Source organism: Mastacembelus armatus, chromosome 2 (assembly GCF_900324485.2).
Source record: "Mastacembelus armatus chromosome 2, fMasArm1.2, whole genome shotgun sequence".
Lineage (NCBI taxonomy): Eukaryota > Metazoa > Chordata > Actinopteri > Synbranchiformes > Mastacembelidae > Mastacembelus > Mastacembelus armatus.
Genome location: NC_046634.1, coordinates 3,549,158 through 3,564,833, shown reverse-complemented (window position 1 = coordinate 3,564,833; position 15,676 = coordinate 3,549,158). Strand labels below are relative to the sequence as shown.

Below are 15,676 nucleotides of genomic sequence, written 5' to 3'. Positions count from 1 at the left end.
ACACACGCAGTGATTTTCCAGTTTAGCATATTGCTAATTTTCCTTTTTAAACAGATTTTAAAATATTTAAAGCAGCACCATTTAGCACAGTGTCTAGCATGTGTCGGTAACATCAGGATTAAACAGATTCGGATGTTCTTATTGGTTCCAAATTTTTTTTTTTTTTTTTTCCATACTAGGTGACTCACAGCTAAACCACAAGATTTCACGCAGATGTCAAGCTTTTGTTGTACAACAAAAATAGCTAATCAAAAATGTCATGCAGTCTGAAAAGTGTATCATACCTTCCGGCTTAATTTTTTTTTAGCCAATTAAGACAAATAGAAATGTTCGTGGGGAAATTAAAGAAGGTTTTGTGTCCTCAGACAGAGAAATTATTTCTAAGAAGAGAAACAAATCTGTGCTCTACTGCCCAATACAAACACCTCAGGGTAAAACAAACAATAATAAAAAATTTACATTATACATCTGTTGTGGCAAAAAACCTTTGGATGAGCAATAAAGAGAGTGCAGACAGATTGTCTTTTCACAATATATTTCTTGCAAGAAAGAACACAATCGATCAGAGTTTTCCCCAGTTGTTCCCCAGTTGCTCAGCTCCTATTAGGCTGAGGCTGCTACTTATAGAGACATGCAAAGTAAATGCAAATAATCAGTCACATAATCAGATAATTAAGTCTGTACTTCCCTATTGTTCTACAAAGTGATTCCCTAATAAGCCTATATTCTAAAACTCTATTTTCTCATTCGACAGTTATCCCTCCATCCTGGTATATATACTTGTCTCTTCCTCACACCTGGTGTCCTAAAGAACCTTTCTCCCAGATACTCCTCACCAATATCCTTGAGAACACTGTGTCCCTTTGTGTCAGACTATACTAGGTCAAGAAGAACATCGGCATCAGGTATGATTATGAAAAACACATGAGCCTTGGTGAACTCTAGGACTCAACCTGTAAATGAAAACCTGTGAAACCTGAAAAACCAAGAATAGAGTAGGAAACAATAACAATCATAATCAGTAAGAATAATCAGTCATTGAAACTCATTCTTCCATTACAACATCATATATACTGTCCTTGCACAAAAGCAAGAAAAAGTCGTAATACAGGACTGTGACCCTTGAATGTTAAGTCACCAGTGTCTATACATATAATGGTTGTTCATTTACAAATGTATGCCAGAGAAAGAAAAAAGAAGATGATACAAAGCAAAGCGAATAAAATTTCAGTGAGTTATTGTACAACAACCGTAGTCGATCAACGTTTTGATCACAGGTGTTACCAAGTGGACAGCTCTGCCATAAACTCAATACTCTGTGAGATGATGTTCCACATAGCAGCTGATCAACTCTAAAAAAAAAAAAAAAAACCTGAACATTTTCAACCCAGTCCTGTGTTTTTCTATCAGTTATTCCCTTGACTTGCTTTGGGGCTCTATACTCACAAAGACCAACACAGTGATTTCATCTCAGCAGTGTCCCGTTCAAGAGATTCTTCTACTTCACTGACTGAATCAGCATAGCTAAGCTCTAAAACAACAAGACTACAGTGATGTTACCAGGCTCTTTGAGGCTGTAATGCAGGTGTAGCAGAATCAGAGGAGCAGGCTGCCACAAAACCACCAGACCTAACTACTTCTGCTGCACAACTTCAATGAGCATTTAGATTTAGTGCTGCTACAAGGTAATGCTATTAGCCTGTTTCACTGAAGTGTTAATATAAATCACCAGAGCAGACAGTCAACCTGGGACACATGGGTCAGCATCTTTCACCACAGATCAGCCAGCAGGACAACTACACTTTACGGTACAATTTTTAAGGTATATCTGGTTCGGATGGCACCTTACAGAAACTTATGCTGATTGATTTTTTTATAGTAAAGCAATGCAGTGAACACAGGTCAGACAAGCTGAAAATCCCCAAAATATAATGTTATTATAGTTTACTCTCATGTCACCCTTGTGGCTCATACCTAGTTTCTACTCTGTAAAGACTGTAATTTTCCCCCAATAGTAATCGACCCTTCCACCACTGCCTGCATTACTTGAATGTGTGTGTGTGTTTAGCTGCAGCTTCAGGAAGCTTTTTTACTAAGCAGCTTCTTTTCCTGTAATCCTCCACACATATTTGTTGTGATACTGTGAATTATTACAAGTGAATAAAAATGTAGACGTCTTATAATTTAAAACTGCAAATTAAAGGTTGCTAAGGAAATTTTCTGAGGCATCTGTAATTTTCTCCAAATGTCAGTTTGTACTTAATTTCACCAGCCTCATTATAATAGCTGGTACAATGGTAAGTAAAAGATCTAGGCTAAACTAGAGGTAGTGAATTTAGAAAAAAAAAAAATCTAAATTCCATGATAAAAAGTTTGGATTCACATCACAAGTCGCTCAAGCTTCCAGTGAAATCATTGGTAGGAAGACTCTAACCTTCCTCACACTAATATATGAATCAAACATTAATGTTAATATCTAAATAAAAATGTAGTACTTTTGCAGTACTTGCAAAACCAGTCTTTACATTTCTCACCCTGTGCAAACACTAATTTACACAAACTTCTGTTTTCTTTTTACAGACGTGCTGAACATACTGTACGCTTCAGTCTAAAACAGTAGGCTCAATGAATAAATCTTAAATCTTATTTCTGTTTGATAGTTTTATATACATTCATGCTTCTCATGCAGAGAAGAATAGAGTAGTATACTCTAAACACAGTTGTAGAAATACATGACTCTGCACATATTTGATGTGTAGTAATGCTGATGTTTTCCACAGCAGCATGCAGTAATCAAAATCTCAAAAACACAGACAGCAGCAAACCAGCATTAAAATTAGCTGCAATAAATTGCTACAGCTGCTGACCAGAACTCTGTCACTTTAAAAAAGAAAAACAACAGTTTGCAATCTAAACAGTGACCTATAGCTCTCAGTACACAGAACAAGCCATTCCTCAAGTACTTTCTGCTTAGGTTTGACTCACACAAGGATCACTCAGCTGCTGTGACAGTGTTACAGCTCCTAATTTTCACAGCATGACTCAAAAGTATGTTTTCTGCAGTCACAGACACTGGAAGGCAAACAGAGCTCTAACAGAAACTTGCAGCTTGCAATGCAGCCTTCATGGTGTTTAGAATCGATGAATCAACCTGCTGCTAAAAGCAAATACCTTGGTCAGGAAGCAACAGGTCAGTTACAGCACAGAGATGTAAGAATCTAAAATGAACAAACCAAACTAAAAAAAAAGAAAAACTGAAGAAAGCAGTGAACAGTATCAATTAAACCTCACAAATATCAACACAAATCCACTACCAGTTGGTCTACAGAGCTGCCAGATTGTTAGTGTATTACAATGCTTATCTACATATGTATGCACTCATGAACACACACTATTTTCAGATGTGAGACCTGGACATTGTGTTTGTGCTCCTAATCGTCTCATCTCAAATCTCCTTTTCCTTTCCGGTCCTCAGCCTGGCTGCCCTCTCCTGTTCCCTGTTCCCTCCTCTGCTATCAGACCCCTTCTCCTCTTCTTTTTTTTTTTTTCTGAACCTGAGCAAACAGTGACAGCCAGGGTGTGAAATTAACACCAAGCACTGGACGAACGCTGCCCTCACCTTCCTTTCATCTGTTTCCCTTCATCTCTGGTTGGCTGAGGTGGATTAATTTGTCTATCCTGACCTCACGGAAAGAAAAACAACATAACTGTCAGTTAATCAGTTAAACTCGTTCCATCCGCTGCAGATTTGGAGATTTGTTCTTTGTGGGTGCTGCTGCTCAGGTTTTGGAGTTTTTTGGATTCTGAAGAGTTTTTGAGAACTGTTGCAGACTACTGTCTGTTGTCTCTTCCTCTCACATCAAGACAAACTGATGAGTCTGTTTTCATCCAGTCTGGAGTTTATCAGTGTTTTTAATCATTCTTAATGTTGCAAGCTGTTCTATGAGTGGACAGACATTTATAGACACTGTAAACCTGCAGGTTGCTGCAGTTTTGGCACTGCTATTAAATCCTATTGTACATAACAATAACTTTTCATACAGCTTCTTTTGATTGTGGTACACAAGGTTGCAGCGGTCCCTATTAAAGCACTTTACAGTTGATAGAATCTGCTGTGAGTCAGTGTTGTAGGTTTACCTGAGAAGCTGTAATAAAGAAGCAGCTGCAGCTTCTTCATATACTGTTTTCTCTAACATGTCAAAAGCAGAAGTTCACCAGCAATGCCTGAGGACAAAACACCGAAACACCTTCAATAAAAAAAAACATATTTCCTTTTAACAAAACATGACCATAAACAACATGAAGGAAAACAAGTCAGACAAAAAGCCACCTAAAATCTACACTGCACCAACAAGGGCAGCAAAGGCAAAACACCTGCCCGTTCACCCGACGAGTGACAATAACCAAATTCTCATCATAATGTATCAAAAACAATTACAATAAACTGGTGTGAGCCTCACATCGCCCATGGTGGGAGAGGCTGGGCTATAAAGAAGAGAGTTAGAAACAGTCTGTGAGGGCATAGGCAGAGTGTACAGTGTCGCTCTCATGACAAACAACCTGGGTTGATGCCAGTGGCTCCAGCAGGTTGACAAAGCAGTACGTCAGCACTGCTTCACCACCAGAATTTAGCACCTGTACTACCCACCTCGCTCCACAATATCCATGACCACCCACTGCAGTGGGCGACTAACCTGAGAACCACACCACTGTCTAATGTCTCTAAAGACGAAGGGCCAGCAGCAGGTCTGTCTGGCCCTTTCCCAAACACAACCAGCCGAAAAATATGCAGTGGCAGCAGCTACTGGAGAAGCTCAGTCAGCATGGGTGAAGAGAGCACAGTCCAACACAATAGTCCATCACTGACTGGCATATATTGCCTTGGGCAGCAATTCTGTATCATTTATTTTGAAAAGCACTATTTAAATAAAATTATTATTATTAGAAAAAGAGTTACAAAGTCAGTACTGGCAAAGTTTAGCTAAGTAGCGTGGGTAGTGACAGACAGGGCTATCTGAATGTGCTGGCTGCAAAGAGTATTCAATACTACAAACATGGATGGTCGACTTGACCCATCTCAGCCTGGCTGCTGCAGCAATCAGCTGTTCTTGACACTTCCTGTACATGCCCTGTACTACTGTAGTACTTCAGTTCATAATACTGGACTAATGAAATGCAAACTCTTCAGTCCATGTCAGGATCTCATAGCAACTGGGACAGTTTTCCAGGGAGCTGGTTGCATGGAAATGAAATATAAGTCAGGCTTGATAAAAACTGAAACATCAGAAAAGTAAATGACAGATGTTGCAATGTATGCTGGACTAGAATAGAATCAGCTGCAGATACTCTTGAATAAAGTACCAGCTGTGGTTTGTAAACAAGAAACAAAAGCCCAGTTTCCTGCCCTGGTGACAGATCCTCGTATATTCCTGAAGTGTCCCTTTTTATGGTTTGCTGAGTAGCAAATCACACTAAAATAAGAGACAACACCGCCAGCCATCTCTCTTACTTTTTCTCACAAACCTTCATCTTCTGCCATAACTCTGCGTTCCCGTCCCCGTCTGAACCTTTGTTTTCATTTCTCTCATTTTCCTTATCTTCTGCTTCACTCATCTCTTCATTCTTCATCTCGTCTCCTTCCCTCTCTTTTATTTTCTCCCTTCCTATAGTCTTATTTTTTTCCCATCTGCTTTCTCGCTACTTCTTACTCTCCTGAGGCCTCTGTGTGCATGTGTGTGTATGTGTGTATATATGTATGTATGTGTGTGTGTGTGTGTGTGTATGTGTGTGTGTGTGTGGATTTGTGTATATGTGTGTATGATGCTCGTGCGTGCACGTGAGACTGAGTTACTTAGGATGGGGTGCTCATTATGCTTCAGTAAGTTTGGATGGATGAAGGGGTCTCTCTCTTCCTCGCCTGCCTATCTCTCTCTCTCTCTCTCTCTCTTTCTCTCTCTCTTCACATTTCTCCTTTCCCTCTCCCAGACATGGTTCGAGGGGATCAGGCAGACTGAATGGAGAGAAGAGGAGAGTTTAAGGCTGGAAGAGGGATGGAAGAGAAGAAGGGAGAAAAGGAAGCGAGGACAAGAAAGAGGGCAGCAGAAGGAAAGGAAAGGAAGACGAGAAAGAAGGGAAACGGAGAGAAGAAGTGAAGGCTGGAAAGGAAAAGTGTAAGACTGAAGTGAACAGGGGAACAAAGAAAGCTGAGAGGAAGGCAGGGCAATAAAATGAAAATGAAGAACAGAAACCAGAATAGAAGAAGGAACCTAAAAAGAACCAGAAAAAGAAAGAACTGTAAGAGAGAAGATCTCCATTCTGTCTGTCCTTCCCCTGGTTTTAAAAGATCCTACTAGATTTCAATACCTTTACTTTTTCTCTATCACACACACACACACAAATGAGCACCCAATATGCACACAAACTGTATGCACAAACGTTCACCTTAAGTCTCCGTCACCATGGCAACGGCACACCTCTAGCACCCTTGTAATCAACTTTGAAAATAGAAATGCCAGTGATGTTTTGGCATGTATGACGTCCACACACTTCAACACTTCAAATAAACACACACACTGAAATGTAATTAGAATTCAATGCAAAACAACTGATTCCATCCCCGTGGAGGAGCAACTAATGAGTCGCAGGACAACATGCGCACCAGACAACAATCAAGCAGCAAAAACAAAAAGAGATGTGACAAGGGGCATTTTAGGAAATACATTGCATATTCCCTTTAAACAATCACAGACACAGCATGTAGAATCACAACATGACCAGGCTGACTCCACTGGGAAAACCCTTTGTGTGTCTGAATCGCAACTGTAAAAGGAAACGCCTCTAAAATTGTCCATGACTCCTAGAGAGGAAGAGCAGACAGGCACAGATGAAAGGAGATGGAATACACTGTCTGAGTTAAAAAAAAAACAATTCATCCTTTCCTCCTGTTCCTTTTCTTTTGAAAATATGAGCAGAAAACAAATATTCAAATATTCAAAACAAGAATGAGCATGAAGTTAGTCTCAAAAGTATAAACCAGAACTCTCAGGTTTTGCTCCAGAAGATAGAAAACCTCAAACTACCACACTCCGTATTTGTGGTAAACTAATGCAAGTAGCAAAAACATTCCCTCACTCAACAATACGTCTAGTTTTAGTAAGTACAGATTAAAAAAAAGGAAAAATCAATGTAAAAGAGAATCTCCAGTGACTTTTATGGATCATGACTGTGGGAATGTAGACTGGGAATAGTGTCTTACCTTAGCCAACTGTGAGTTTACCCATTTTGTGAAAGTCTTCTTCTGAACATCTTCTCTTTCATCTGTTGGAAGAAAAGAACAGAGGCAGTCAGAATAAAATCAGCTGTACACATGTATGTGTGTGTGTCTGTGTGTGTGTGCTTAAATAAACAAAGTGCAGGTCATGTCACTGTGTGCTTGTAGTTCAAAAAGAACATGAAGAGAGTGTTCACACACTTTAATAAACACCATAATGTACCAGGCTCCATCTTTCAGACTGGTTGACAATGTAAGCATGTTGAATTGGTTCTGTTTTGATATCTGCACACACAATAATGCAAGTGGTGCTTAGTGTGATAAGAGGCTCCTCTCGTTTTGCTCGGGGCTAATTACCACTTACAAGCTTTTACCACCTGGCTGTCGGTGTCACGTGATAAAGCGGAGTGAGCTCGTACAATTTCCAAGCTCCATGTTAAACAGAAAGGAAGAAGCTGAATTCTTTGGCGGATGTAGAAAGTAGTGTCTGAAAAAGTGACTCACAAGCAAGACATTTAAGTTTGCTCGTGTACTCCTCAGAATGTTTTCATGTCGTTCCGTCAATCATTTAGTGAGAGTAGGTGTTCCTACTTTTTATCCAAGTCTCATTTTAGAATGAAAACCATTCTGTGAAATGTTTACAGCACTGCCAGACATTTTAATCACACTGATGGAAATAAATATTGTCATATGTATCAATACATGCATACGTTGCCTTCTGTGCTGAGTTATTTCAATCCGGACCAAGAAGCCAACAGATTGCCATCCACAGGGCCACGCAACAAAATTTACATTTTATTTACAATGTGTGTTACAGCCTCGCTGAGCTGCTATTCTGGCTATAGACACTTCCCTGTAACTGGCACAATAAACTTTAAAGGTAAAAATTCACCCAGAAAAAGTGTGCACATTCCTCAGTGAGAAATGTGCACACTTTTTCTTCAGTCCGGTGTCATGATATCCTATGAGAAATGTCAACCTTCTCGGGAACAAAGAAACAGTCCTGCTTTCACAGCTTGATAGCCAGGCATTTTGCACTTTAATTGGTTCTCAAAAGTTTCTAAAGCTGAAGGTTGCACACTAACTGAAAAGAAAGAAATCGTTCAAATCAGGTTAAAAAGTGAACACAACCAAATACGTGGGCTTCTTTCCAACCATGATGACAATATGACCTTCATGCCTAAAAGAAAAATTTGATTCCTCTGAACTTAAAATGATGAGAACCACAAAAAGCATTCTGTATATAACCCAAGCAACAGATTCATTCAGCTATATGATTTGAGGGACTATCTTAAAAATCAATGCAAAGTGTTCCAGAAATGAACTGGTGGAGGCATTATCCTCCACTGTACACAGGGCTTTTGTCTGTAGTCGAACAAATTATTGTGGGCTGTGACATGCAGTACAATGGCACTGACCACATGATGTCTTATAATAACACCTTTCCCCGCCTCTCTCATTTGACTGGAAAATTGGTCACTTCCCATTACTATGCATGATAAATTACACTCATCCTGAACAGAACATCAGGTTAAATATTACACCAGCCACCGATACTCTTTGAGTGTGTGTGTGTGTGTGTGTGTTTATGTGAGTGTTGACACCGGCCAGGCATTGACTAATGGACCTGATAATGAAACTTCTCCTTTAATTAAAAGGTCCCACGTGAAGCTGCGCACTGTAGTGAGACGTCGGACACACAGAGGTGTGCACGCATACAGAAAAGGAGGGAGTCTCTCACCCACACACACACACACACACACACACACACACACACACACACACACACACACACACACACACACACACACACACACACACACACACACACACCTATCCAGTGTAAGACAATGGCAGGTTGATATGTAAAGCATGAATGAAGAAGCATGTAGCAAACAATCTCATCTATAACAGGTAATCCATCCATATCTGTGTGTGTGTGTGTGTGTGTGTGTGTGTGTGTGTGTGTGTGTGTGTGTGTGTTGTGTGTGTCACTGGTTTCCCATGATGCTCTGTCTTGACTTGCTCCTCCTCCTGCATTAATGCATGTGAAAGTGCATTGTCTGGGTGCACATCTGTGTTGAATGAATGCATTCTCAGATATTCTGAGTGTGTCTATTATCTCTGTGTGCATTTTAGTGACCTGGGCCAGGAATCCACCACTTTTTCAGGGCTGTATTGTTGAACAATATTTATGCTTGTCTATTTGATTATAGACATATCAAACATTTTCAGGATTCTGTAGAGGAAAATGGAGAAAACTAAAAAAGAACAGGTTAGAAGTGTTATACTGTAACACAAAATGAAATTTAAAAATGAATATAAGAAACTGTAAGTCAGAACACATTTAAAATGATAAATCCCAGAAAAGAGAACTTAAAAAGGGTGATTTTTTTTAGGACATACTGAAAGGGTGTTAGGGATGAATCTATTTCACCTGTCTCCCTGGAGAGTCTATATCTTCAACCTAAAGGAACTCTTGTCTAAACAGTGGAAATGATGAAGAATAAGTGGAAACGTGCATTGCCAGATGAAGACACTGTGGAATGGAGATACTACTCATCTGAAAATGAAGATAACTGATGCCTTCTACTGTCCACAGTGTTGTTAAACAATGACACTTAAAGGGAACTGGAAAAGTCATGACAAGATCTGAAAGAGTCTGACTTCTACAACAGGACAATGAGACGAAGCACGAACTATTTCAAGAAACACAAATGAAGCTTCTGGAAAAGCCTCCAACAAACTACTGTTTGTGGATGATGTCCAAACATTTGCACATGTCACAATTAGGGGTCCTTTTATAAGTTCATGGAATAACAAAAAGTTAACATTCATATATATGTTTAGATGTGTTTGCTGCAGGAATATGACCTACTCTTCATTTTAAAAATCAACTAAATATGGAATTTGCCAATGTGCGTGCAAAGGGGTGACTAATGTTTTTATGTATAAATATGAAGGATTGCTAGTTTCCTGCATCAGCATGCACACACATTCCACAGTATATGAATAGGGTTGTAAGGATGTGTGCAAGTTTGCATACATGTATGTTCTGTCGGCCAAAATGAATGAGCATGTTAGAGGTAGCAGGAAGGGCAGGAAGCAGTGAGAGTGCGAAGAGAGAGAGAGAGGCATGATCAATAGTCCATTTAAACCGTTGTTCTGCTACTGAAGCCTGCACCAGCTTCACACATCTACACGCACATTGACACGAAGTTATGCATGGACACACACAGATACACTCATGATGCATGCACGCAGTCACATGCATCTCATTAAAGAGACTCCAACATTAATAGCTTAATCATGGTTTGAGAGAGGCGACAGAATAAAGAGAAGGAGAGGAAGTCAAGTGGAGACATGGTGGGAAGGAAGGAAATGAAATCCCTGAAAGAGAAAAGACAGACGTGATTGGATAAAGTCTTAAACAACAAGGAAGACAGAAAAGAAGATGGCACAAAAATCTCAAAAAGGTTTCCATGGCCAGAGGCTTGGCTGGATAAATATATGTGTGACAACAGAAAGGTATCTTGCTGAACTAAAAAACAAAAGGCGTTTCAACTCTGGTCACGTCACACAGCGACATGCCTTCTGTGCTGAGTGAACTATGTGCAGATGCAGAGATAACACATACAATCTTTCACTACATCCTCTGGGAATAAACCATCACATACCACTAGTTCTACAGCTGAGATAAAAGAGCTTCGGGAAGAATTAGGGGGAGCAGGTTACAGCACAAACAGCCCGTAAATATAGACCATCCACACTTTACTAATGCATTTAGAATCAATCCTTGTCTTGATCAAAAGATAGTTTCTCAAAATGCGCGTACCCATCTCACCAGAAGTCAGCTGAGGTCATGTAGTGCGGCATATCTCAGCTCTGCCTGTCTTTTATGTTCATATCACAAAACCATCAGTTCAGAAGCACTGGGACAACTAACACTCTGCAAAGAGCTTCAGTAGCTGTATGACTCTCTTTTAAACTAATAGGGAAAAAGACAAAAATTAGCCAACAAACAAAGCCAGTAAGGCAGACATGAACCAAAAGACAGAAAGCAGGACAGATGCTGAATGTGTTATTCTTAATCTTGAACATTTTATCCTGTATGTTGTGTTAAGGTAGTACAGGATTTAATGTTCTTACTCATCCAGAACCTACAACCTTTATGCTCACCCTGTACAAATCAATCGACTAGCTATTACTTTGTGCTCCCACTTAACAACAGACGGTTCCAATAAAGTTTATTCAAACAAAACGACAAGAGTATTGACAACAAAAGAGAAGGGGCAGCCTCACCTTATGCAATTTTACTGTGAATAGAAAGTAAGAAGAAAGCACGGAATACCGGAGCCACAGATGGCTGCAAGATGCAAACATTATGGTCTGTCTGTTCAGTTTTATATCACAGCACAGATTCATTCAAAGCTACTGTTTTAGCCATATGTAAAAAAAAAAAAAAATTACTCCAGCAGTGTTAAAATAATCTTTTGACAGCAGCCATGTGAGAAATCAAACTGGAACTGCTCATACTGCAGAAAGCCAAGCAGCATTTCTGACATGCCAGAGCATTAATCATTTACGCAACGGATCCATCATCCTGACCCCACCTCAAACTGCATGACAACCGATTTGGCAGAAATTTGGCCCAATTAAGTGCTAGATTTTGGCTTAACCTATATAGTGTCTGCCCATCTTAAAATCTGCCCACAACCATAGAGCTGCTGTGCATGAAAAAATATTGAAAACATGAACCTCTAGTAGCTGATTTTTAATGCTGGGAAAGTTAACAAACACGCAATCAGTTCACAGGAGATAACAAGGAGTGTAAAGCACAAGAACAAAACGGGGCCAGAAGCGTCACAAAATAAAAGTCCAAAACAGGAAGTAACACTTCATATTTATATTAACTGACACAGACTGCTCACCTGTAGACATAGTGAATGACTTTATTTATGCAACATTATGTGCACCTTCTTTGATTTCTTTCTATGTGAAAAGCTCTTAAAGTGCTCTCAGTAGCAGCTTTAAAGAGGACTCCTACTAGCAAGGTAAGATAGTAATGAGGCATAGCCCCAGGTGGCGTGTTAGTGCAAAGCAGCAACAAACTCTGTAGTGATAGTGAAGTAAATAGTGTTAAATAAATAAGTGCACCTTGAAGCAGGACTCTGACCTGCTGACTGAATGATGCCGAGGACCTGAGACAGCTCCCCGATCAGCACACTGGACAGAGTCTGTGACCAGCAGTGGATAAAGCTCATCCAGCACATGGGGTTTAAAGGGCAAGAAAAGTATGTGTGATTCAAAAAAAAGCATGTGATAAAAACAAAGATGTAATGACTAGTCTAACTGATTAAGAATAACATCGTGATCGATTCTAGCTTCTCAAACAAGAGAAAGAGCTACTGACAGCTAGCCCAGTCTTAAAGAGGCCTTTCCTCTGGCCTCAAATGAGCCAGGCCAATCACAGCCGTTTATCTGCAATGGGGCGGGCTTTACGCTCCAGTCGTCCAATCAGATTTAAATAAGCCTTACACATACGCACTGACTTGTTCATAATGTTTCTCAATGCCAGTCCCAAGGCCGCAAATCTTTCGTCAACTGGCTTTTGCTGTTTACTCCAATCAAAAACATGCACAGAGCTGGTTATAACACCATGTATTCTCAACAAAAACAACAACGAGCTTGTGGAAGTGTCTCTACACTACTGCACACCATTCACTGGTCTCACTGTCACTTTGCACTCTGCATCATATCATTCATTCATCTGATTGGTTTATTCCATACCTGTCAACCCTCCCGTTTTTCCTGGGATTTTCTCGTATTTTACCATATGTCTATCCTCCTATCATCCCATTTAAATCTTTCCTGTATTTCTCCCATATTTTTAATGTGTCTATAAAAAAATCCCACTGGGTGTAATTGATATGTTTGCTACATTCCCCTCCGGTAAAGCAGGTGGCAGTATACAGAACATCAGCTGTAACATCTACAGAACTCATTCAAATGGCACCCGCCAATAAAACAAATAGAGAAGACTAGTGGTCGAAGAAGAAGAACAGCATCCCGAGGATGGAGGAACGCGAGAGAGATGGAGTTGGAGCTGAATATACTTGTTTTTGTAAAGAAGCCTTTGACATAATGGAGGAATCTGTACATAATCATTTCTCTTAAGCTGTCTGGCTTTGGTCATGAAAGTACATCAGCAGAAGGATCTGTATTGTGAAGCAAAACATTGGTAATTTAAGGGCACAAATGACCAATTTGAGAAAACAATTTACTAAAAGATGTTTCTAGAGATATACCAGGCTTCATACTTTTCAAAACAAACCACTGATCTCCAAATACACAGTACACATTTCTCCCCTGGAGAAAAATGTTTCAACACCTCCTGCTGAAAAGGAAGCTGCTCTGGCAACAGACCTTAGAGTTAACTAGACTGCCAGACATCATCCTGACCTGTGGCACACCTGATGTGTCTGCCAAACCTTAGTACTTGACAAGCAGCAACAAGTGACAAAAGCATGAAAAGTGAATAGGAAAATGGAAGTGTGTGTACCCACAACACAAGTATAAAAGCTGCTGTCCAGCTAATAGAGTCTGATAAAACTAGGTGGGAGGAGGAAGTTTGATCCAACATGGGCTGTACTTTCAGCCCATCAGTTTCTTGGCTAATGATGGTGAGAGAGACTGGAAGGTTGTTTTGATCAGTCATGGAAGCCAGCTGGAGCCTGTCGGCAGAACCGAACTCAGAGAAACTACAGAGGCCTGGGAAACCAATTGAGAAACACAGACCAGGAGGAAATAAATCTGACGTTAGCCCATGACTAAGAACAGAGCTGATGGTTATAAAATATGGAAGAAGACTATTCTAAGTATAACATGTGACTTACAGAAGTGAAAAGGGTGACCATAAGCTTCAATAAAAATACTGCCAGTTTATAAAGTAATTTCATAAGGGCAAAATGTAATTAAAGCATCAGAAGTGAAAATTTGATTGACTTGTTATTATATACGTCATCATTAAATTGTTAACACTGATGCACCAGTACATAAGGAGCAGTTTAAGATTATATTTCATCAAGTTGGAACCGCTTTTAACTATTTTATGTTTTTATATTTTAGGTAGTATATTCAGGGTCATATTCAAAGGGTCACAAACAAAATGTGAGGGGCTGTGAGGTGATTTTTAATACACTTGTGCTTTTCCTACTGTGAAATGTCATGGAGTCATCTCTGAAAAACAGCAGTTATGTGTATGTGTTTATGGCAAAAACAAACACCTTTCTTATATAGAGGAAATATACACAACATTGTCGGCCATTATCGGACATAGCTCCTGAGGAACGACAGAACCAACAAATAAAACTGCACATAAAATCCTCCCTGTGCCAGTGGAAAGGTTCAAAATAAATAAAGTGATTAAAGTTTTAAAACACAGCAGCGTGGGCATCATTCCTATCTGCCTTAATGGCTTCTGCATTCAAAATGGAAAAGGACAAACAGAGCTCCTTCCCCAGGAAGCAAATATAGATCCATAAAGACATTCTCAACTTGAGTCATGATGCTCTATTTGCATTTTAGGTATTCAGCAGATGCTCATGTGGAGGATGCCTCACCAAAAGTGCAACAGGCTTGGCTCATCTAAATTGCAAACAGCCAAATAATGACTTCAGAGAGGAACAAGACAAGACAGAAGGCATAAATCCAATGAAATTGTGATTTATTATTAGTAAGACAAGTAGCCAGATAGCAATTAGTGCTGGAGACAAAATAAGTAATAATCTCTTAATATATTTTATCTGATCTTGGTCAGAAACACAAGCCTTACAGAGGTGTATCTCAAACACTATGGTGTGGTGCTGAGTGTCTCACACTGCTGTAGTTAGTGTAACTATACTGCATAAGCTTCCATGTTAAACACCTAACACATCCTCCAACCTGAATGACAATACACAATGTTTATGCAGGTCATGGATACAAAAACTAACATATACAGTTTCACTAAGGAACCAAACTCCTGCGGGAGTTTCTATCTACTATCCATCCACCCCAACCTCTTAACATGGACTCTGTGCACTACGTCAGCTGTCTTTCTCCTTTGTTTGTTTCTTAATTATTACAGCTGAGTCTCTGAACTCCAGCTGGGATGGAAGAAATTAGGTCCCCAGAGAGAGCGCACACAGTCTGCCTGGTCCATTCACCTGTTGGCTAAAACAGGTCTGCAGCTACAGAGCAGTGTAAACCAAGCTTTCCTGACAGTACATGATAGTACTACTTAACAAAATGTCAGTGTCCGGTCTTGAAGTTTTCAATATGGCAACTATGGAATTGTGTAACTTTTTAATTTACAAAACATGTTTGGTTTCTAATAGCAAAACTCACCCGAAACAAAAACACAAA

The 15,676-nt window shown here is 39.8% G+C and overlaps 1 protein-coding gene across 5 annotated transcripts in view; it reads right to left on the bottom strand.

The window, feature by feature from the left end:
• Positions 1-15,676, bottom strand: part of dmd (dystrophin) — a 216,353-nt gene that overhangs the window by 144,443 nt on the left and 56,234 nt on the right. For all 5 annotated transcript variants that reach the window (XM_026301384.2, XM_026301380.2, XM_026301383.2 and 2 more), the window contains exon 2: positions 7,256-7,317. In XM_026301384.2, coding sequence (XP_026157169.1) covers positions 7,256-7,317 — 62 coding nt within the window. The remainder of the gene's footprint in view (positions 1-7,255; positions 7,318-15,676) is intronic.